Source organism: Mastomys coucha, unplaced genomic scaffold, assembly GCF_008632895.1.
Source record: "Mastomys coucha isolate ucsf_1 unplaced genomic scaffold, UCSF_Mcou_1 pScaffold21, whole genome shotgun sequence".
In the NCBI taxonomy this organism is placed as follows: Eukaryota; Metazoa; Chordata; class Mammalia; order Rodentia; family Muridae; genus Mastomys; species Mastomys coucha.
Window position 1 is genome coordinate 54444932 of NW_022196904.1, and position 23247 is coordinate 54468178.

The 23247-nt window shown below is 41.7% G+C and overlaps 1 protein-coding gene across 1 annotated transcript in view; it reads left to right on the forward strand.

Moving 5' to 3' along the window:
* Window positions 1-16015: 16015 nt before the first annotated feature.
* Mtmr10 (myotubularin related protein 10) overlaps window positions 16016-23247 on the forward strand; it is a 54672-nt gene continuing 47440 nt past the window's right edge. The window contains exons 1-2 of the mRNA XM_031386870.1: window positions 16016-16302; window positions 16798-16858. Coding sequence (XP_031242730.1) covers window positions 16063-16302; window positions 16798-16858 — 301 coding nt within the window. The 5' untranslated portion in view covers window positions 16016-16062. The remainder of the gene's footprint in view (window positions 16303-16797; window positions 16859-23247) is intronic.

Genomic DNA, 23247 nt, shown 5'->3' on the forward strand with positions numbered 1-23247 from the left:
CACTGAGTTTGTATTTTCTTGTCTTTGCAGTTCTTTGTTTGTTTGTTTGTTTGTTTTTTCAAGACAGGGTGTTTCTGTAAAGCCCTGGCTGTCCTGGAACTCACTCTGTAGACCAGGCTGGCTTGAACTCAGAAATCCACCTGCCTCTGCCTCCCAAGTGCTGGGATTAAAGGCATGCACCACCCACTACCCAGCAGTCTTTGTAGTTCTTAATAGCAAAACAAAACAAACAAACAAAACCCCCAAAACAAATCAATGTATCTTTTTCTAGGAATGGCTCGTGGAAAGTTGTAGATAAAACCTAAAGGCTAGTGGTTCAACAACCACAGTGACATCTAAGACTGAGAAAATAAGAAGTTACTCTTTAACCTGATGTTTGTGCAAAATAAAGGAATGGGTATCTAACAAAGCCACTTCCACTTGAGACTAAAGTTAGGATGGCCATCAGAGACACATGTGCCCAGGAGCGAGTGGAATGAAGTATGCTCTGAGAACAAAGGGAAGGTTAGGGCTTTAAGACAGAAAACATCATGTACGCTATTACAAAAGAAGGCTCAGTGGCATTTCCAGTGCGTACAGGAGCAGGCAAGTGCTGAGTGCCTGGTGGAGGTAGGTCCTAGGCAAGGCAAGTCTCATTGGGATAGTGGTGGCAAGCCACCTAGGCATGTTACCACCCAACTCTACACAAAGGACTTCTATAAACAAAGAGGACTTCTCTGGCTAGAACGGAGGTTAGTTAGTGCACAGTACCTCTTATAAGGACTCAAGAAAGTCTCCAGCACACACATACAGAGCAGAGAGCCCAACTCCTGCCTAGAATCATTGATGGCTCTCACTGAAGCCCAAAGACTTCATAAAAAGAACCATTGGCTGGTAGATCCAAGATCTAAGAACAAATGGTGGTAGTAAGGCATCATGATGAGTGAAAATGGATGATGTTTAAAAGAGAAAGGAACAAAGGGGATGAGCAAGTCAATTTCCTTCTCTGAATGGAGGGATAGAAGGGAGATGCATAAAGCCAGGCAGACATAGACAGAAGCACAGAGCATTGCAGAGAAGTCTGTGGTCTGGTCGACATTTAAAGATCACCTCAGTGGTGCCACAGGAATCGAGCAAATGTGATGAATAGGAAGGAGACTGAATTTTTTTCCTAAAATAAGACTGAGATGTTAATAGATTAGAATCCCTGAGCTTGGATGAACTTTTCCAAAAGGTCTGATCTAGCACTGAAGTGGGCAGGCTTTTGAAATTTAATGTGTAGCACTTATTTAGTAAACAAAACTATTACTTGTTTGTACATTGTTGCATGGAACCTATTTAATCTTTCTGCTACACATCCATATGTGATTCCATGTTTCATGAAATGATCCATACAAGATAGCTCTTGGCAACCATGCTGATTAAACCAATCCAAAGTTTTAAGTCCTTTCTGTTGATGGCCAGACCAATAGTTACCGTGTCCCTCTGAAAAGTCTACTGATGCCCAGGCTCAGGGGTATAGAGTTTTTAAAAGTTTTTAAAACCTCTAAAGACCGTAATTTGTATTAAAGTTAGATGAAGGCCAGAGTACCCTGAAATGTTCATTTCTGACAGAGCATAGCAATTATTTTAGATGTAACCTCCTAATTATTTTTTACTTACATCTTTTCTAGTTATTTTAGCTTACTTCAATTACTTTAGTTAATACATCTGGACCATGGTCAAGGCCATGGAAATCTCAAATGTGTTGCCAAGGCAGAAAATGACCATTGGGAGGAGGCAGGTGGAAGGCAGAGAACTGTCTAAGCAAACACAAAACGGAATCAGAACAGGAGAACATTGCCGTGGTCATTTTATTTCACACACTGAATCTTCTCTTATTCCCAGACCTTTCCTTTTGTCATATATACATACATATATATGCATGAATATATATGTATATTTTAGATTAATATAATTACATCATTTCTCCCTTTCCTTTTCTTCCCTCCATGGCCTCTTTTTTCTTTTCTTTCTTTTTTTTTTTAAAGAATTCTTTTATTTCATTTTTATGTGTGTGAGTACACTGTAGCTGTACAGATGACTGTGTTCGATCATGTGTGTGGCTGCTGTTGATCTCAGGACCTCTGCTCAGGCTCGCTCCGCCCCACTCGCTCTGGCGTAATTTTCTGCAGCTGCCGTGAGACGCACCAGAAGAGGGCGTCCGATCTCATTGTGGGTGGTTGTGAGCCACCATGTGGTTGCTGGGATCCGAACTCAGGACCTTCGGAAGAGCAGTCAGTGCTCTTACCCGCTGAGCCATCTCGCCAGCCCCTCTTTTTTCTTAATTGTTGTTATACACACAGACACAGATACACAGACACACAAACACACACCCTTAAATATATAAGTATAACCTGATCAGTCTGTATAATGTTAACAACTTTTATGTGTGTGTGTTCAGGGCTGACCATTGGGTATTGAATAATCAGTTGGCCTGTGCTCTTCCTTGGAGAAGGTTTTCTCTTGCTCTCAGCATTCCTGAGTTGCCTGCTATTCTTTGTGTGAGACTGGGCCTCACAGGCTTTCCTCCACTGACATTAGCATATCCTTTGCCTCTGTTCAGCTGTTTAGGCTGTGAGTTGGTGAGACTTTGAGGGTGTAGCTTCTGACATTCCAAGGAGACAGAAATCTCACAATAAACTTCCAGTTCCTCTGGCTATTATAATTTTTCCTCCCCCTATTGATTCTGAGGCTTAGGTAAAGGAGATATATCAGAGATGGGATTGGGCTCCACAACTATGCATTTTGGTTGTTGTTTTCTGTAGTGGTCACTCTTTTAACAAAGAGAAGTTTCTTTGATGTGGGGGGTGACACTGCATTTATTTTTCAGTATAAGGACAAATATTTAGAGTGTAGTTAGGAACTATGCTGCTTTAGTAAAGTGGTGATTATAGATTCTCCTCCAAGATCCATGGTTTCCCTAGCCCTGGGAAATTGACTAGATTTCCAGTACCAGGCATGATTTCCATCTTGTTGAGTGAGTCTTAAGTCCAATCAGAGAGCTGATAGTTACTGCCAAGGTATATGTGCCACTAGTATAACCTTAGGGTTATCGGGCCATGCTTGTTGTGGTGGTTCACAGGTATCACACCTGGGTAGGATTGTTAATTGCTTCCTTTGAAAGTTTTCCTGGCACTCTCTGGTACCATGAAAGCTAGTCCTTAGGGAGGAGGCTTTCAGGTCAGCTCCAGATCCGGGTCCTGCATCTGAACTATATAGTGTCTTCAGCAATAGGAACTTACATTCCAATCAAAGAGGCAATAGCAAGAAGCTGTAAGATTTTGAGAGTCTCCTGGACAACCCTGACCAACAATTCAAAATATGGCTTCTCATGCCAGATATTGGTGTTTTTATTACATGGTCTTTGGCTCTAGGAGGATGCATTGTCAGCTCAGATGGGAAATTTTCATTTATTCTATTCATGTATATGTATACACCGACTCATGTGTGCTACAGGTATTTTTAGGTAGTTAATAATGCAATTCCTATCCTTACTGCTATTCTACCTTTTTCTCTCCTCTTTCTGAGTTTTGATAACAAAAATGCTTAGCCTTAGCCAAGTTTAAGAAAAGAACAGATTTCTTAGAACAGCTTGAAGATCTGTAACTATGATAGTTTTGAATATGCTTGGCCTAGAGAGTGGCACTACTAGGAGGTTTGGCCTTATCGAAGCAGGTGTGGCCTTGTTGGAGGAAGTGTGTTACTGTGGAGGTGGGCTTTGAGACCCTCCTCCTAGCCATGAGGGAGTCAGTTTTCTCATTATTGCCTTTGGAACAACATGTAGAACTCTCAGCTCCTCTAGCATCATGCCTACCTGGATCCTGCCATGATGATAATGGACTGCCTCTGAACCTGTAAGCCAGCCCCAATTAAATGCTGTCTTTTATAAGAGTTGCCTTGGTCATGGTGTCACTTCACAGTGTCTCTTCACAGCAATAGAAACCTTAACTAAGACAGTAACTGAACGAAGTTAGTCTGAAGAAGGGAAAGCTTGTCACTGAATTCTCCATGTCCCTGTTCAACATGCATACACACACACACACACACACACACATTCATACACACATTCATACACACATTCATACACACATACATTCATACACACACACACACACACACACACACACACACACATGCTGAGAGTTCTACCTTGCCTTAGGTGTAGGTTACATGTCCCATCCCTGTAAGGCTCCCTAAGAATGGTGGCATTCATATCTTATTAAGGTGTTGCCTAAAAGCAACATTAAACACCATGCTTTTTCAGGATATTTGCTTTACAGATATAAATGAATAGCTCCTAATGGTGAAATCTGAGATCCTGTGGCAGGCCAGATATTAAGAGCTTTCTTACATAGCTTAAATCATGCTGCGTAGCTACTTATGTGCTTTTCCAACACAGCACAACTCAGGTACTGAGAATTTTATCTATAGGCCTGGGCCCAACTGCTTGGTATGGCATTGTTAATGTTCCCACTGTCATCACAACATTTTCTAAAGACAAGGAACCAAGAATTAGGAACAAATAGTCAAGGTAATCAAATATATAACATCATCTAGTATATTCAAATAAGAACACTGTATATATTAAACTATATTGGTGGATACAGATTCCACAAATTCTATTTTTGTCTTATACAAAATAAAATGCAAAATATAATAAGCTTTATATATATACTCCCCCTCCCAATTGTGAGATTCACATATAAGTTATAATATGACATTTGGTAGGTACTAAATGTGATAAATTGAGCTGGTAGGCTGTGGGGCACTGTATTTAGGATGTCCACAGGAGATCTGCCTCTAGAACCCGCTCAACTTATTTACACAAACATTCCTTCACAATACTATGTTACTACAGTAGTCTCATGTAAACAGACATACAGAGCAAGGACCAGTCAGGCAGGAAATGCTACAGGCTTCCGCCAGGGAATCCTCTCCAGCGAGGGCGCATCTACAAGGAAGACCTTCAGCTGTGGCAGGTGGGGAGGATGACACTGTTGGGAGTTCCGGAAGGTCCTTGAGAGCCCTGACAGGTGGGTATGGGTGAACTCAGCAGTGGTTGTCAAAGCCAGAGTCACACAGTAGCCAGTCTCAAAGTCCCTTTGCCAACAAGAATCTGTGCAGAGGCTCCGGATACCCTGTCTCTGGACTATGGCAGTGGGATTCTGGTATTTTTGTATTGTCTCAGTGGGTGTTATCTTTGTGCTATCTGGGTTCATGACTTGGGGTTGGCTCATTAACCTACTAGAGCCATCTTGGGGTTGGTTAGCTGAACCTACCTTAGATGTGGCTCATATCAAGCTGCTTTGTGGCTGATTCCAATTTGCAAGCATTGCATTATCCCAAGTCACACAAAATGGTTTCACTTATGATCCTAACATTAAGCTTGTTTTAAACTGGCTTATGGGAATCAGGAATGCAGAGTATCAAAAGACCACACAATAAAACTCTTCTTTGATACTATGTAACTATTTCAATTCTGATTATATTTCAGTTCTTATAAGACCACACAAAGAGGGGCTAGAGAGATGGCTCAGCAGTTAAGAGCACCAACTGTTCTTCCAGAGGTCCTGAGTTCAATTCCCAACAACCACATGGTGGCTCACAACCATCTGTAATGGGATCCACTGCCCTCTTCTGTGTGTCTGAGGACAGCTACAGTGTACTCATACATATAAATAAATCTTAAAACAAAAAGATTTACTTCAGACCACACAGTTTTGTTGGTCTCCTGGGTTTGGGGTGGTATCTCTGCAAACACCGGGGTTGGCGGAGTAATGATTCATGTGAAGCAAGAGAGAAACCCAAACTCAACACAGCTCAGTAGCAAGTGTTGGTTCAAACTTCTAGAGTCCTACAGCAGGTGTTTTACTTTAAAAATACAGTAACATTTTGGAAAAAAAGTTTCCTGGTGACAATTATCTCAATGTTGTGTCCACAGTAAAGCTTAAGGCATAACTAAATTGAAACTCTTTTGCAAAGTACATGTGACCTTTTCCATAAGAATGGGTTCTATAGCTTAAGGGCCTAGGGGAGGATATGGTGTGGTCTCTGTCCTACTGATAGTGTAGAGGTCCCTGCTATAAAATATAATGCTTTGTGGGGGTGCCTGGTGGGCCCATTTCAAGTAGTCCTCTGAGAAATCATGCCATGCAATAGATCTGGTATAAGGGGTTTCACTTGAGGGAAGGAAAGAGAGTAAGGGCCTAGAGAAGGGGTAGAGGCAGACGAGTGGACATGTAGAAAGGCAGACAAATGGGAGGAGAGCCATGAGGGCAGAGAAGAGGATGGGGCACAGAGAAGGACTGAAAGGGGGACAGAGAGATCGGCCAGGAACACATGGGAACAGAGAGAGAACTGGGGTGGCAAGCAGTCCTTTTATACATTGCCTGCACCTGGTGGCAGGTAATGGCAGCAGATGATGGCATAAGCCATTGCTAGGTCCTTAGGAGGAGGCCAGTGGAATCACCTGTGAGCTAACAGTCCCCAAGCTATAAAGAACTTGCAACATTCCCTGAAGGATGGGTTCAATCAACTGGAAAACAATGCTCAGGATGAAGGTTGAAGGAGAAAGAGTCTGGGATAAATATAATAGCCTGGGAGATTTAGGTGTAGCTTGGCCTTACGTATAACATAGGCCATCAGGCTATCTCTAGCTTTCTGGGTGAAAAAGAGATGTACACATTTTCTGTTGAAGAGACAACTCTGCATGTTTAACAGTTCTGGTTTCCCTAGCACCTGCCTGTGAGCACAAGGGCCTAGTGCCCTCTACAATCTTTAATAATCTAGGTTTCAGCTTTTACACTTAAATTGTTAATGTTATCAAACAGTAATTCCATATTCAGATGCACCTTGCTGAATACATTGGAAATAAAGAGTAAGATTTCTTTTAAAAATGATTTATTATAAAGGATACAGGAAAATCACATGAAATCTGTGATTTAATTAAGTATTATACAATGAATATCCTTGCAACCATCACTAATTTTAGAGAATTTATCAACTCAGGTTGTGGTGGGATCACTTACAAGCTATGGGATCACTTACAAGGTTGCTACACTAACATGGGGCAGCATATTCAGGCCCCCATCCCAACAACAACAATAATGATCAAATAAAATCTATGAAGCATTAAAAAAAAAAAAAAAAGTTGCCATTTACTCCAGAAGTCAAAATACCCATCTTCTCTCAAAAGAAGCAAGACAGTAATCTCATTTACAAGGATCATTTTCTTGCTGTTCCAATCACATTAATTATGTTTCATCCATAATTAATGACTCTCAAACCATGTGGCTTGTCTCATTTACCTCATGAATTCTGGGGGTCAAAAGTTCAAAGGCACAGCCAGTAATTAACACCCCAATCTGGATGCTTGCTGATTCCTGTGGTATAAATAACCTTACAAATTTCAAACTATTAACGTGGGAACCCTGGGTGTAGCATTGGATGAAGATGCCAATAATTGCCTATTACATGTCAGCCTAGGCCTGCAGTTGTACATTACGGTCTGCATTGCATAGCTTTCAGGGAAGATTCAGCATCTGGAGTTGACTCAACAACTGGGGGCCGAAATAGAGCACAGACATTTTTAGTCACAAGTCTGAAAGCTGAGCCTGACTCTGCCAGGGATCTTATCTTCATTTCAGAACAGAGCGCCTAACTGTGGTGTCTTGGGAAGAGCCAGGCTCTGTCACAGTAATCAGATTTCTCACATGGTGGCTCCTGATTCCAAAAGTGAGTGTGCTTTCAAGCAGGGAAGAAATGTCAGCATTTTTGTGGTAGAAGTCATGCATACTTACTTCCAGTGTGTTCTGTTGGCTATGACTGAATCAGTGACTAAAGCCAGCTCAGATTCAAGGGGTGGGGCTCACATACAGGAATTGGCTGAAATTTTTGCAGACAGGTTTTAAAGTTGAGGCACTTGTCACTGCCTGTGACATGAATGACTTGTCATTAGTCATGACCTGAATGTTTCCTGGAACCGTGGTCATCTCTTTTTGTTTTTATTTGAAGGTCTTTGAAATCTGTATTAATCTGGCTGACCCTCTGGCTCCATCACCCTTACAGTTTATTTGTTAAAGCTCATATATGCCAAGTTCCCTCTGGTCTAAATTTTACCTTAGAATTTTTGGTACTTAGAAGCATCTTGGTATATTCTTCTGTCCTGCACAATGGCGGGAGGACTCCCAGACTGCTTATGCTCGTGTTTTGCAGCAAGACAAAAGAAAATTAAGGGACAGGAGAAGAAAAAGAAGCCCTGCAGCCTGGAATCCAGCTAGCCTTTCCTTCTCACTGAAAGTCAAGAGACTTCAACAGCACTGGTAAAGCCAAAATTGCCTGCAGAGATGTGTGTTTTCCTAAAGACACCTCAAATAAAGATGTTAAAAACAGCAAATGAATCACGTTTACTTAGGGCCAGAATGCACGTGACCTTGAGGCTTACCAAGTATTGCCACACCTCTTTCATCCTTACATCTAAACAACATACCTCATTAGGCCACCTTATAACTTTACTTATAGCTAACAACATTTTTCTTCTAGTTAAGCAAATTAAGCAAATCGACTCCCATGATTCTTTTTTTCTTAATTTTCTTAAGTAATTTAAATTACTTAAACCTTAGCTCTGCTTAATCTTTAAGCCACATCCTTTGCTGTAAGTCACATCCTCTTAGTGACTTAACTTAGAAAGTCACAGAATCATGAGTATAGCCATCACAAAGATACCTAAGTGTGTCTCTTAAATGCTTGCATCCGGCCTTGTGTTGTATATGCATGGTTGTGTGACCATCTCTCCTACCATCTGCTCTCAAATCTAAAGTGTGTTCTTGCCCTTATAATAAACTTGACTAACTTTGCTTCGCCCTGACTCATCCTGAAATGTCTTTTTGTGGTTTAGTCGAAGTCCACGCTTTACTTGAGTGCAGGTTCCTACGTGGGAAGGGGGAGCTTCTCAGGCTGCTGGCAGCAATGCTGCACCTCATTTCCCAAGGCTCCCAGCAGGGTTCAGGGCTTGAAACTACCGGCAAGGTAGTGTTGCCCCACTTATCTTGAACCCCTTATTTGTACTTGGTTTTTGTTACTTCAGCAGGTGTTGATGTTTAATGCCAGCTTCCCTCTTCATTCATAGGAAATCAAACATGATAATATGTGTTGGCAAGATGGCTCAGTGGTTAAGGGAACTTGGCATCAAACCTGACACCTGAGTTTGATCCCAGGGACTTACACAGTGGAAGAAGTGAACTGATTCCCATGGGTTTTCCTCAGACTTTCATATCTGTATTCACCCAAGTTAATTAATTAATGTAAAAATATTGTTAACATCCAAATTCTGTTATTCTTTTGGTTTTCTGTTGAATGCTTCATGAAGAAGTGATTGCCTTGATCCAGATGGTTCATCCTGTGAATCAGAACTGGGTGACTGGTCCCTTGTATGTACGGCCTTCACAAAGAGTGACTGCCAGTCTCATTTTTTTAAAGCATTCGTGATCCGATGGGCGTATACACACACGTGGTAGAGTTCATTCACTGTATTTATTATCTTCTTGTATTTTCTTTCTTTCACAGTTTAAATATGCTACCTTATTTCCTTCTGGTATAGAATGTGGCCACCAAAAATTATGATAACAATCTAATTTCTTTCAAACTCATTGCTGTGCTTGTCTAGTTACAAAAATATTTTTCTTATTTTTCTTTCTTAAGAGTCTGAGAGTTTTACAGGAATGTGTCTTAATGCTGATAAGTCCAGATTAGTGTTCTCAATGAAATACGTTCTTTCAGTTTGTGGTTTCAAACACATATTTTAGTGTCAATGAAGTTATTCTTTTCAAGCAAGAATAATTTTAATTATTTTAGCCAACATACAAAGCAATGGGTTTCATTGTGACATTTCCATATATGCGTGTCATTATACTTTGCTCTTTTTTCATCTGGACTATCTCATCCCCCAGTCCCCCTCCCCTTCTCACTGATCCCCACATATTCTCCCCATCTATTCTTATGTCCTGTATATCCTATTACCCGCATTTGCTTCCTCTCCCCTCTTTTTCGATTTCTTTCTCCCCTCTCATACTTCCTTCTTACTTTCATGTCAATATGTACAGATATGAGAGAAGATGCTTGTCATTCATCTGATTTATTTTGCTTAACACAGTGATCTCCAGTTATCTACATTTCCTACAATGCCATAATCTTATTCTTTACAACTGACTATTTCAGTGTTTATGTATATAACATTTTCTTTATACATCCATTGATTGGTAGATATGTAGGCAGGACACATATCTCGGTTATTATGAATAGACTGTGCAAACATCTCTGTGGGGGCTGACTTAGGGTTAATATAGATGAATCATATAATAGTTCTATTTTTTGTATTTTGAGGAACAACCCCACTATGGTTTCCATAGTGACTGCACTTGTTTACACTCACACCAGAGGTTAAGAAGTGTTCCTCTTTCTGTATGTCTTCTTTAGAATTTGTTGTTATTTGTTTTCTTAGTGATAGACATTCTGATTGGGGTGAGACAGAGATTCCAAGCAGTTTGATGGCATTTTCCTAATAGCCAAGGATACAGAACATTTTTCAAGCATGTGTTAATCATTTGTATTTCTTCCTTTAAGAAGTGTCTGTTCATGAAGACATTGTTCATTAGTTAAGAGCACTTATTGCTCTTCCAGAGAGCTGGAGGCTAGGTCCTACCACCTACATGACAGCTGATGACTATTCAGTTCCAGAGGATCCAATGTCTGTTTCTGGCCCCAGTGAGCATCAGGCACACATGTGGTACACAGAAATATGTGCAAGCAAAATGCCTAGACACATACATTTTAATTTTAAAAAATTAAAAGAAGTGTCTATTCAGTTGATTAGTTAGTATTAGTTAGTTACTAATCATGCTAAGAGTCTTGCATATGGTTCTGGGTTTGGTGTCATGGAAGCTACAAGACTGACAGGGAGCCTGAAGATCATTTGTGAATCCCAGAAGACAGATATAGAGCTATACAATTTGATTTACTCTGCTAGATGTTGATTTTTGCTTTGATTATAATTGTGCCATGGCTCTCCCTCTTGTAATAAGAAAGCATTTAACTTTTATTTTATTTTACAGAAACCCAAAGTTGAGAGACTTTGGACTTAGAGATGGTGGGTATTTTAAAGAAACTGAACTTTTAAAGTGCTTGAATTTTTTAAATACTATGAGACTCTTAAAGTTATATTTTATACAGATTTATTTATATGAAAGTACACTGTAGCTGTCTTCAGACGCACCAGAAGAGGGCGCCAGATCTCATTTAGGATGGTCGTGACCCACCATGTGGTTGCTGGGATTTGAACTCAGGACCTTCGGAAGAGCAGTCAGTGCTCTTACCCGCTGAGCCATCTCTCCAGCCTTTAAAGTTATATTTTATATTACTCCAAGATTTTGGGGATAAAGAAGAAAAAAAAGTTATGGGTTAATAGTGACAGGTTTGTGTCAAATTGATAAGGGGTCAACTGTGCTGGTGAGTTTCTTGTCAACTTGATATCAGCTAAAAAGAAAAAAACCTCAAAAGAGAAAATGCCTCTATCAGATTGGCCCGTGTACAAGTCTGTTGAGGATTTTCTCAGTTGTTGATTCATGTGGACAGCCCACTGCATTTTGCTTTTTATGTGGGTGCTAGGGGTCAAGCTCAGATCCCCCTTCTTATGCAGCAAGCACTTCCAGACTCAGCCACCTTCCCAGCCTTCTCATTGCATTGGGTTTTGTTGATGATGTTGTTGTTGGGTTTTTTTGTTTGTTTGTTTTATTTCAAACCTCATACTTTCCTGAGACTGTTTTCATGTGAAATGTGCTTTCTTACATTTTTGATCTGGTGCAAGACACTTTTCCAACACATTGAGTTCCAACTGTTCTGTATTCTCAGCTGGCCATCTCTTGCCTTCCTTCTTGTCTACTCCAGGATGCTTCATCCTCAGCAGTTGTCCTTAGAGTGGACCCTTTTCTGCAAGAGAAGGCTCCATACACTGTTTTTTTTCCAAAGGTCTTTCAGTCCCTCCCTCCATCACCACACTCCTTATGAGGAGCCTCTTGTTTCCTGAAGCTTTTGAAGAAAGAAATATCTCCTTCTGCTTCCAATGCTGTCCTCAACCGGACTGGCTGGATCTTCCAGTAAACACCCTGGGCTACTCTGGAGTTCTCTGGATGCCTCACTGATTCCTGACACTGATACCACAAACACTTCAGGGTGATGAACTTGTTAGAGTCATTTGCTCTACCTTGGAAAGCCCGAGGACATAATTTCCCTTAGATATGTTGTTTATCTTGGGTAGTTCTGGGGATTTTCTGTTTGTTTCCTCTGCTTTAATATGTTGTTGTTTTATCTGTTTTATATGAAGACTAAAGAACTGTTGTGGCTTGTCCCCTTCACTGAATTATCCACTTTAAAATGCTTAAATGTTTCCTTGAACAGCATATACCCAGCCAAAGGCATCATTTTGCAGCCATCGAGTACCGCTGGTTCTAGCCATGTCTTCGGCTACCAATGTCTCTTACTTTTGTATGTACACTGTTACCACAGCCCTAGCTTCTTGCCCACACAGTGCCACCCCAGTAGCGGCTGTTTTAAAATACTCAGTCAGGTCCCTGTCACTTCTTAGCTCAGTTTCCAATTTTCAAGATCTAGAACCTGGCCTGTTGTTTCCCTCTGACCTCCTCACCACTGGATTAGGCTGCTTCAGGCATCCTGGCCTCAGATACCTCAGGGTATTTGTGCCTGACCTTGACTAAGTTTCACCTCCTTTACTCTTTTTAGTCTCTGCTCAGATGTCATCTATGCAGTAAGGCCTTCCTTGATTTTACCTAAATCTTTAATGATAAATACAATTACTCCTCTCCCCCCATTCCTAACTTCCTTTACAGTACCTTTAAACCATGTTACACATTTTATATGTATATGTGTATGTATGTATTTATATATATATGTTATATACATATATACATTTTTTTCTTTCTTTCTACTCATTTCAATAAAAATTCCACAAACATAAAGAACATTGGACTCTTATGAGTCCTGATTCAGGCCCAGCACAAAGCTGGCACTCAATAGAAATCTGTTAACTAATTGAATGAGAGAGTAAATAAAACAAAGTATCTAGCACCCAATAGGTATTCAAGAAAAAAAATATTCTCTCTCTCTTTCTGTCTCCCTGTCTCTCTGTCTGTCTCTCTCTTCTGTCAATGAAAAGAAACTGATCTCTCTAGGGAATGCCAGTGTTCTCTAATATAGAAAAATCAATAATGGAAACAGATTTGTAATTAGACAAACAGCTTAAAACATTAACACAAAAGCCAAAAGCAGGGGATGGTCTAATACACGAAACACAGTGGTCAAGATGAGAATCTGAGAAGAGGCTGCAAAACCTGTTAACAGACTGACTTCTGTTACCCCAAACTCCCAAACACACACTCTGAAGCACTGACACCTAATGAGAACATACTCAGAGACAGGGCCTTAAGACAAAACGTCAGGGTGTTAATCAGCTAGGGTTAATGTTCTAAGAAGAAAGCCCAGCTTTGTGAGAATACAGCAAGAAGGAAACTATTGGCTAAAGGTACTGGGAGCCCTGGTGGGAAACATCTTTGAAGCTGGGTCTGGTAGCACAAGTCTGTAATACCATCTATTGGGAGCCTCAAGTTCAAGGCCAGCAACTCAGTAAAATCCTGTTAATAAAGGAGTTGGGGGCTATAGTTCAGTGACAAGTCACTTGCTAAGCACATGGGGAGCCTGGAGTTCTGTTCAATTGCTAGCACGGCAAGAAAAAGAAAAGGGGGGAAAAGAAAAAGAAAAAGGAAAAGGAAAAAAAGAAAAAGAAAAGGGGAGGGAAACTCAAATCGTCTTTACAGAGCCTTGACTTTGTGCTTCTCTGACCCCATCATTGTGATAATGCATTTTTGTTACCTAGACCAGGGCGCCTGGAGCAGCCTAATGCAGCCAGAGAGGAATCAGTAGCAGCAGGCCAGACAGTAGTAGTTTGTTATAGTAACCCAAATGCCTAAGTGGACTAATGCAACTAGATATGCAGAATATGTTATTTAAAAATTATCCAGAAAGATGACAAGTCTGAAGTTCCCCCATTTTTCAGTTTTCACTGACATGCATGACAGATTCTAAGAAAATACGGATGACAACTCCCTATGCCCCACCCAAAAAAAAAAAAAAAAAAAGAGTACAAGTGTTTAAAGACTTTTAGAGGGTAAATCCATTTAAGGTAGAAAAGTCATAAAAGTTAAATATGCACCAGTGTTTTTTTCATGAGTAGTTCAATTGAATTTACATGTCAAAGTACAGTTTAGCTAGAAAGACTCAGGGCTCTGAATCCAGGACAAGCTGGAGAAACACACACACACACACACACACACACACACACACACAATTAGTGATGTCAGTATACTTACCTGCATGATGATTGTGATTTCTGGGCTCATGTCAATTTCCCTCTGACATTCGTGATAAAATGTTGGGTTTGGGCCATTAATTTTCAAAGTATACGGGCATGGAATACCACTGGCTCCCTCCCACCAAAGACTACTTCAGTTCAGAAGCACAAATAAATCTAGACATATTCTATGCTGTGCTGAAGTCGGGCTGCTCTTTGCAACTAAGTGGCAGATTCTCATGTCCACAACCTAGTGTATGAGTGGAGGGGGAAAAGGAAAGAAGAGAAAAGAAAAGAAGAGAAGAGAAAAGAAAAGAAAAGGAAAGAAAAGAGAAGAGAAGAGAAGAGAAGAGAAGAGAAGGAAAGGAAAGAAAAGAAAAGATAGGACATGACTACTCTTTGGTATGGTAGAGGAGAAAGTTTATTCTAGATAAAAGGGAGGATCATAGCCAGGGGCAGAGAAATCTGGGAGAGTTCAGAATAGATTTGACTATGAGCCACGTGAGGAGAAAAGGGTGGGAAGGGAGAGAGGAGAGAGGGGAACTAGGTGCAGCAGCCAAGAGGGCGAAAGGTAAAAAAGGGTCAGGTAACGAAAATGGTTGGATTATACAGAGAAGAGCCTCTTGGGGAAGGGCAGCTCAGTCCCTGGGTTGAAGAGTTCATGGTAGAGGGTTGGGTATGCTAACCATAACAGGTAGTCCCATAAAAGGTAGGGACTGAAGGATGCTGAGAGAACCTGGAAGCCAGGTATGCTATATGTTAAATAGGCACAACATATGCTATATGTTAAATGAGCTGTGAGTCCCAGAGTTTGAAATTTATTAGTCTGTAGTCCCCACCAGCTATGGGGTCTTCTCTCCCTGGAATTCTGGTAACTTACCTGTTGAATAGCATCATTATATATAAGGATGCAAAGGGGCGTGGGGAGACAGCATGCTTAATATCCCTTTTCACTTAAAGTTTAACGAGAAGAATCAAATCAGTAAACTAAACTGGGGATTCTGGTTTACCAGCCAGTATCATCTATCCTGGCCACTCAGCACAAGCCAAGACTCAGAACCTCAAGGAAACCAGTGGTTAATTCGACTGGTAGCAAGAGATGAAAGAAAATCTTCCCTCCTTTGAGAATGGTCTGCGTTGAATCCTAGATCTTTGGGTGTTCCAGTGTGGGTGCTCCTCAACACGCAGACAACTGTAATCTGTAATCGTGAGGCCTCGGGGCGCCCGGGGTCTGTGCACCTCTTTCGTTTAAATAACAAAACAAACACTAGCACCACCAGCAACACACACACACATACACACACACACACACACACATGCGATGCTAGTAGCTCAGGAGGGATGATTAACGTTATAGCAGCCATCGCGGATGCCTCTAGGACTGGGGTCCTGGGACAGCAGCTACAATGCACCACAGGCCATTGCAGCTTCGCGAGGCCGGCATGACTCTCGTGAGTCGCAGTAGGCCCGTGAAAGCCTCCGTGACCCCTGCGGGCCTCCGTAGAAGCGCGCTCTCAAGATGGCCTCTCGGGGCCCCGTGGCGCCCCACTCCAGCGTCGCGCTCCGTGACAGTGCGGCCTAGACACCGAGAGCTTTGACTGCAGCTCCGCGAGCCGCTTCCGGAGATGGGCGTGGCTCCACCAGGCCACGCCCATTTCGGGCGGGCGCTCGACCTCGTCGGTCCCCGCCCGTCAGTCCGCCCGGCGGGGCGGGCCGCAGACCCGGCCTGGGCAGCTGCACCGGGGACGCTGAACCGGGGAGGCATCTGGCCGGCCATAGGGCCGGGACGCACAGGCGGCGGCACCATGTTCTCTCTCAAGCCGCCCAGACCCAGCTTCAGGTCCTACCTCCTGCCGCCGCCCCAGGTAAGCGCTCGCGACTTCGCGGGCGGTTCGGGACCCAGCCGAGGCGCGGGCAAGCGCGCCTCCCGGGAACCACGGGCGCAGTAGAAACTTGTAGAGCTCCGCGGCGGCCATTCTCTGGCCGAAGTCCTGCGGTCCCTAGTCCTGCCTTGGGACGAGATCGTAGGGACCGTCCAGAGCTGCATTTCTTTCCTTCCTTCGGGGCTGGGCACCGACCCTGCTGTGACTGCCAGATGGTTGCAGCGCTGTGGACACCTCGCAGAGCTTACCTGTCTCGTAGCTGTGAATTCTTGAAAGCGGCTTGGGCTGTTGTAAATATGTTTATTGTGAGACTCTCAAGTCGATGAGGAGAACTTAAAACAATCTCTATTTGGACTTGAAAGAGTTTTAAGTAAGGGATATATGTCTGTTGCATGTGTCATCACTTAGAACATTTGCCTTAGTATCTTGTGACAGGGCGGTATTTGGATTTTGCTTTACTTTGTTCCTGTATTTCAGACTGACGATAAAATCAGTTCCGAACCGAAGATTAAAAAACTGGAGCCAGTCCTTTTGCCAGGTAAATTTCAGAATTTGAATGTGCTTTGGACTGAGATTGCACGGAATAGTATTGTGTAATTATCCTTCCCTTTCCATTATTTTTAACTTTCTCCAGTTAAAAAACTTAAGTGAGAAGAGAGTTGTCTAGACATAATTGATGTTTGTCTCGGAAAGTTTAAAGTACAATAGAAGACTTTCAAGAGCATAACTACCTCGTTTCTTTCCTATCTTCTGAAAGGTTAGTAAAGAAGGAGCCAGTTGCTGGGGTAGTGAAAGTTCTTTTGCTCTACATATGTGTTACCACCTAATGAAATCAGGATTAGTAATCAAATCATTTTAATGTGTTTTGATAGTGTGAAAGGCATGTCTGTGTTCTAAGAGAATGACAAAGCTTAGCAGACATTCACTTACTCTGTAAATGTCTTTTGAAGTTGTCAGCCATCTGCAAATTTGCTTGTTTTAGTTTAGAACTTTGTTTCTCAGTAGAGACAGTATTGACCTTTCCTGTTGGGCAATTCTTTGTTGTGTGAGGAGCTGTTCTGAGCTGACAGCCATCTCTACATCTTTGGCCTCTATCTGTTCCACGACAGTGGTGTCCCATCTTCTGCTAACTAGCTGTCATGTTCTCAGTACAACCAGAATGCCCAGGCATTGTCACCCCTCGCCCTGTGTGTGTGTGTGTGTGTGTGTGTGTGTGTGTGTGTGTGATATGAATGTGCCTCTTAGGATCATCCTCAGGTTGGAAATCATTTGTTAAGAACAAATTTACCATAGATGTAGACCTTACAAATAGAAGTAGTGATTCATAGTAAACAGTTTTAAAATGTAGAAAAACTATTATTTGACTACTATTTTTGAATTGTATAACAATTATACAATAATTAAAGAAAAATTGGTGTTTTAATAAGATTATTTGGGCAAATAACCAGACATTTAGGAAGGCTTTTCTATCTTATACTTAGACTATGATCAAATACCAATTTTCTATGTCAGAAAAAAAAATCTTAAAATCATTACTTAAATAAGAGAGTTAAGACTTCCTTGATAGCCGGGCGTGGTGGCACTTGGGAGGCAGAGGCAGGCAGATTTCTGAGTTCGAGGCCATCCTGGTCTACAGAGTGAGTTCCAGGACAGCCAGGGCTACACAGAGAAACCCTGTCTCGAAAACAAAACAAAACAAAAAACAAACAAACAAACAAAAAAAGACTTCATCGATAGTGACTTAACAAATGTGCAAACTTAAAATATGTAGTAGGTAGAGATGAACAATTAAAGTGTCAGCCTTTGATTCTGTATGGGAGATGCCAACTCTTAAAAGTTCTTTTAGACTACTAGAGTTATATTTTTTTTCTGGCTCTTGTTAGTGTCTTTCACTCAGTGTTTATTAATGAACCCTTTCTGCTGATCCTGAGAGTGAGCTGAAGCAGTACTGAGTAACCCTTGCTCCCTGTGCATGCTCCATGTTGGTATTCGCCACTGTAGGCATTTTAGAGACAGCCAGGGAAGCAGTATGTGTGTTGACTGAGTACCTGGGAGCTGTTGAACTTTGCCTTCACTTTGCACCGGCCTGGTTCTGAGACAACAGCCAGTCTACTTCTCAGCAATTGTGTGCTTTGACACTAAAAAACAATATAGTCTTAGCTATAAATGCTCATGTTTTATTTTTTTAAATAGCTTTTCATCTTAAGCTATGCTTAGGAAAAGTGTGAGTATGAATATGGTTGAAGAATTTTCTTAGTGAAGAATTGGTCTTTGAGATTACTAATACTAATACTACTACCACTACTACTACTACTACTACTACTACTAATACCATTTCTGGGGAAGGTTTTAACCCCAGTTCCTGACTATGAGCAGTATACTTTTCTTAGAAATAACAGTGTCTTTTGTTCAATGCCCGTTAAGAAACTTCCTGACATATATTAATTTTTCTTGTATGAAAGCTCATGTCACATCTAAACTATACTTGCATGAATGATAACACTGATTGATGTCGTCCAGTTTCCCTTTGCTCCATTTGTCCCTGCAGAAGACCGAGCTGACCCTGAATTGTAAAGTCTTCTCCTTGCCTAACTTCCGCTGTTTTCCCTTCTTGTGCTCACTTTCCCAATGCTCTTTGAGGTTGTGTTTTGGCTGAGTATCCCATTCTGGTCTCCTTTTCCTGCCTTAACTCTAATGTCAAATCTGCAATTACTGCTAAAACCCCGGTTGTATTTCTTCAACCTACAACATAGTACTCTACATGTGTAATCTGGAAAACAAGTAGAAGGTATTGTGATCTAACAACCTAGACTAGGGTGATGAGGTTTGTAGCTCATGGTAGAGTATGTGCTTAACATGCTTAGCATGTACACATCACTGGGTTTGGTCCCCACCACCACAAAAGTGACAGGGAGCAAACCATAAAGACCTAAGCTAGAATAGCACTTCTTACTTAGGGCTTGGCTAATACAGTTCTGGACTTCATTGCCATCAGGGTCAAGAGAAAGTGTTCTCAAGCTCCTGCCGCTTTCCTTACCCAGGAACAAAGAACAAGAAGTAATTGTTCAGTGATATAGTATCATACACTACATTTTGGCTTTCTGCCTTAGGTCCAAAGACATCCTACTTCAGTTGCCCGAAGTTTGAACTTTTAATTCAATAAGCAGATGAAAATTAGAACACAAAATCAATTGTTTACTTGTGTGCCTTGATCATGTGCTCCATTGGGCCTTAATGCCAAGTTTAAAATCTCCCCATCATTTATTAAGTAAAGAAAATTGAAGAAAATGATGAGTAATTGAATTCAGATTCTGGTTTGTGTTTGTAATTCTCAACTTTCCTGGTTCATAAAGCTCTTTGAGATGGGGATTGTATCAAATATAGCTTTGTGATCCTGATATCTTAAACAATGCCTGAAATGTGACACTATGCTATCACTGAGTGAATGACTGACTGCACAGTAGGACCCCGACCCTGCTTAAACTGTTACCTTAAGTGTGCCTGCATACAGATACCAACTCCTGGATTCAGGAGCAAGAGAAACACTGCTATTTTATGTTAGACATCTCAAGAGAATTACATCTGAACCTGTAATTGGAGTAAAGTACTGTGTCAGCTTAGTTACCATCTGAGCCGGCATTCCCTTTGTCATTAGCTTGTTAGATGAATCCTTTTCTCTTATTGTATAGATGTCAGTCATCTCATGCTTTTAGAAAGTCCAGAGTATTACAGTCAAGTCTGTAATTCTATATGTATTTATGCATGGGAATATATGAGGACTGTCCAGGTTTTGTATAGAAGGGAAAGGTTCCTGAAGTATAGTGAATCTGGAAGTTGTGGCCTGATAAGTGATTCCCAGATTCCAGGCAGGACCTGAGTGATGTTTAGGGCAATCTATCTACCTATCTATCTATCTATCTATCTATCTATCTATCTATCTATCTATCTATCTACCTACCTGATTGGTTGAAATAATATTGTCTAGCCTCATCTCAAACCCTCCAGTTCAATGATCCCCTGGCTTTAGCTCCCAAGGGCTGGCACTCCAGGCCATTGAGCTCACAGTCTCAAGTGGTATTTTTGCTAGGCCATGGTCAAAAGAAAAGTTAGGAATATAGAACTTTTTTCATCAGTCTGAAGTTATTTGATTTAAAAATTGTGCTGAGATTAGCTCCTAACCTCTTTGACATACAAAGTTAGGAACTCTGTTTTGGTCCCCTAAATTGTTTTTATGTGTAGACATGGTTTGGAATATAAACTGAAACTGCAGGATGAGATTTTCGTCAGTACGGCTTAGTGAGCACCATGCAGAGATGACCAGTTACTTTGTCTGTATAGGTGTCCTCCCACCATCTTTCAAAACATGTCTCCTTTTGACAAATTGTTCTAACCCAACTCTGTGCAACCACAATTCTGTCATCACAGTACTGCTCTGCTCTTGGGTATGTCCAGGTTCTTACTGAGGAAGGTGCTTGGTGGTACTACCTGGACTGCAGTTCCAGAAAACTCATGCCATGAATGAAGAACACCAAGTGGATAGCATGACAGTGCTCAGCCCTTTGGGTTTTGTTGTCCTTGATATGCAGCTAACTCAGAGCCACAGAACTTCCTTGTTGGTAACCTTGCTCCAAGCTTGCTTCTGATACCTGAGCTCACATCCTTATATACCTTATAGGTCAATCCTCACAACAGCCCTGTCAGGCAAAGTACTAATTTGTCTTCATTTGACAGGTGAGAGGATTCCTAGCAAGAATTAAGGAAGCTGCCCAGTGTTGCATAACCTGCAAAGGCAGAGAGTCTGCTGTGCCTGACTCCCATATTGTGCTGTTAGCCACTAAGCATCATGGCCCACCTAGCTACATTGGTGACTTTCACACGCAGATTGATGCTTTGGAACTGTGTAGGGCAGATTGAATGCCAATCGAGAGAAAATTCTCTAGTGACATGAAGTGCCATGTCTTTGGCTCTGCTTTTCTCACAACAGTGACAGATTTTGACCCAGCTTGTGGAAGAACTTTTAATTTCAGCTGCCAGAAAGTGGAATGTCTTAAGAGGTAGTGATTTCCTGTTGCTGGCCTTGCTGCGGGCTGACTGGTGCAGAGCCAGCTGCTTTGTGATTGGGATTAAGATTCGCAGTGTGTAGGGCTCCGGTGACCTTTGCTCTCCTCCCTCTCCGAGGTGGGATCTTTTTAAGCATCCTGGAGATGGGAGGAAGAAGATTGAAATGCAGTGACTAACTATAATGGATTGCTTTGTTCAGCAGGTATGGAATGTATGCCAGTGTTGCTTGGCAGAGGGTTTCTGTTTGTTTTTGTTTTGGGAAGGTGGTGGGGCAGGTGGATTCTGCCCTTACGAAATTTCTGATCTTTGGGGAAAGTGCTGTAGAGGATAAAAAGATTGTGAGGGCTCAGGATAGTCACCTAAGTCAGATTTGGGGCTCACCATGGACTGTCAGCAAGCTTTCCCAGGAAATGTTTGTCATCTGAATTTTGGATGTCAGCTAAGCCTAGGCCACTGTTCTGAAAGCCGCGTCAGCTCAGCTCATTCTTGCCCTTGCCTAATACAAAATCAACGGCACTTCAGTTACAGAGATTAGCTGGTAGATAACGCATGCATGCCCTAATTAGTCTGATCAGGGCATTCATGAAGCTGAGAACAGCCATTGGTATGTAACTCTCCTAATTTATTTTTTACATATTCATTGTTTGTGCTGTTTCAATATTGTTCTTGTCTTCTGCCTCACCCTAAGTCTCATTTCCTCTGTTGGCAAAACAAAAAACAAAACTGTCTTTTAAAGAGCTCATGTAATCCCTATTCAAAAATGGCTACTGGGGCTGGTGAGATGGCTTAGCAGGTAAGAGCATTGACGGCTCTTCCAAAGGTCCTGAGTTCAAATCCCAGCAACCACATGGTGGCTCACAACCATCCATAATGAGATCTGATGCCCTCTTCTGGAGTGTCTGAAGACAACTACAGTGTACTCAAATAAAATAAATAAATAAATAAATAAATAAAAAGATGGCTACCTAGATGACAGACTGAGTTTGGAAGGATTTTACTTCCACAGTACCAGAGCCTTGGGCTTGACCATCACCTGGAGGCGTCAATGTATTTACAGCTGTCCATTTCGTATGCTTCTGCTAAGTACCTCAGACCAGCATGATGCTAACTCCTCATCCAGTCTTCCCACTGGTGCTTAAATGCTTTACTAACTTCTTAAATAAACTCTACCTTACTAATTTGTGTGATGCCAGGTACTGATGCCTGCTTCAGTCAGTCTGGCTCTTTGCTGCCTCCAGGTACTTTAGTCATTATTTGGGTCTTTGTTTACTGTGACCACACACTCTGTACATTACTTTCCTGTTCATTACTTCATCCTGGTCCTTTCCTAAGACCTGCACTGGAACCCCAGCGCTGCCTGCACTGTGTGCTGCCCCCACTGGGTGCTGCCCTTACTTGATACTTGTGATACTTGATAGGCCTTTTTTGTGTTGTGTATGCCCTGTAGGGTCACCACCAATGGCAGCAGCACATGTTTTGTTTACCTAGTACATAGCTCAGACTTGTAGTTACAACTTATAAAACTAATGACTGAATGACTGGTGACAGCTCATCCCACACTATCTTTTAGTGCTGTAAGCCCCATGCCTAGGGCAGGCTTTCTATATCAGGGAACTGGGGAGACTCGGTCTCCCTGTTTTAAGTCATGTGCTGAAGAAGAAGATTTTGCCCTGAACTATTTTCCAGACTGCAATTTATGGGAAATTTATTTCTATTTACTAGACATATATTGCCTTTTTAATTGCATGAGGAATTAAAGACAACATACACAATCCTTTTTGTTCTTGGAGATTAAAATGTTTCCCTCTCTATATCATTTGGAGACTATTCTCTTTACATTTCTCTCTCTCTCTCTCTCTCTCTCTC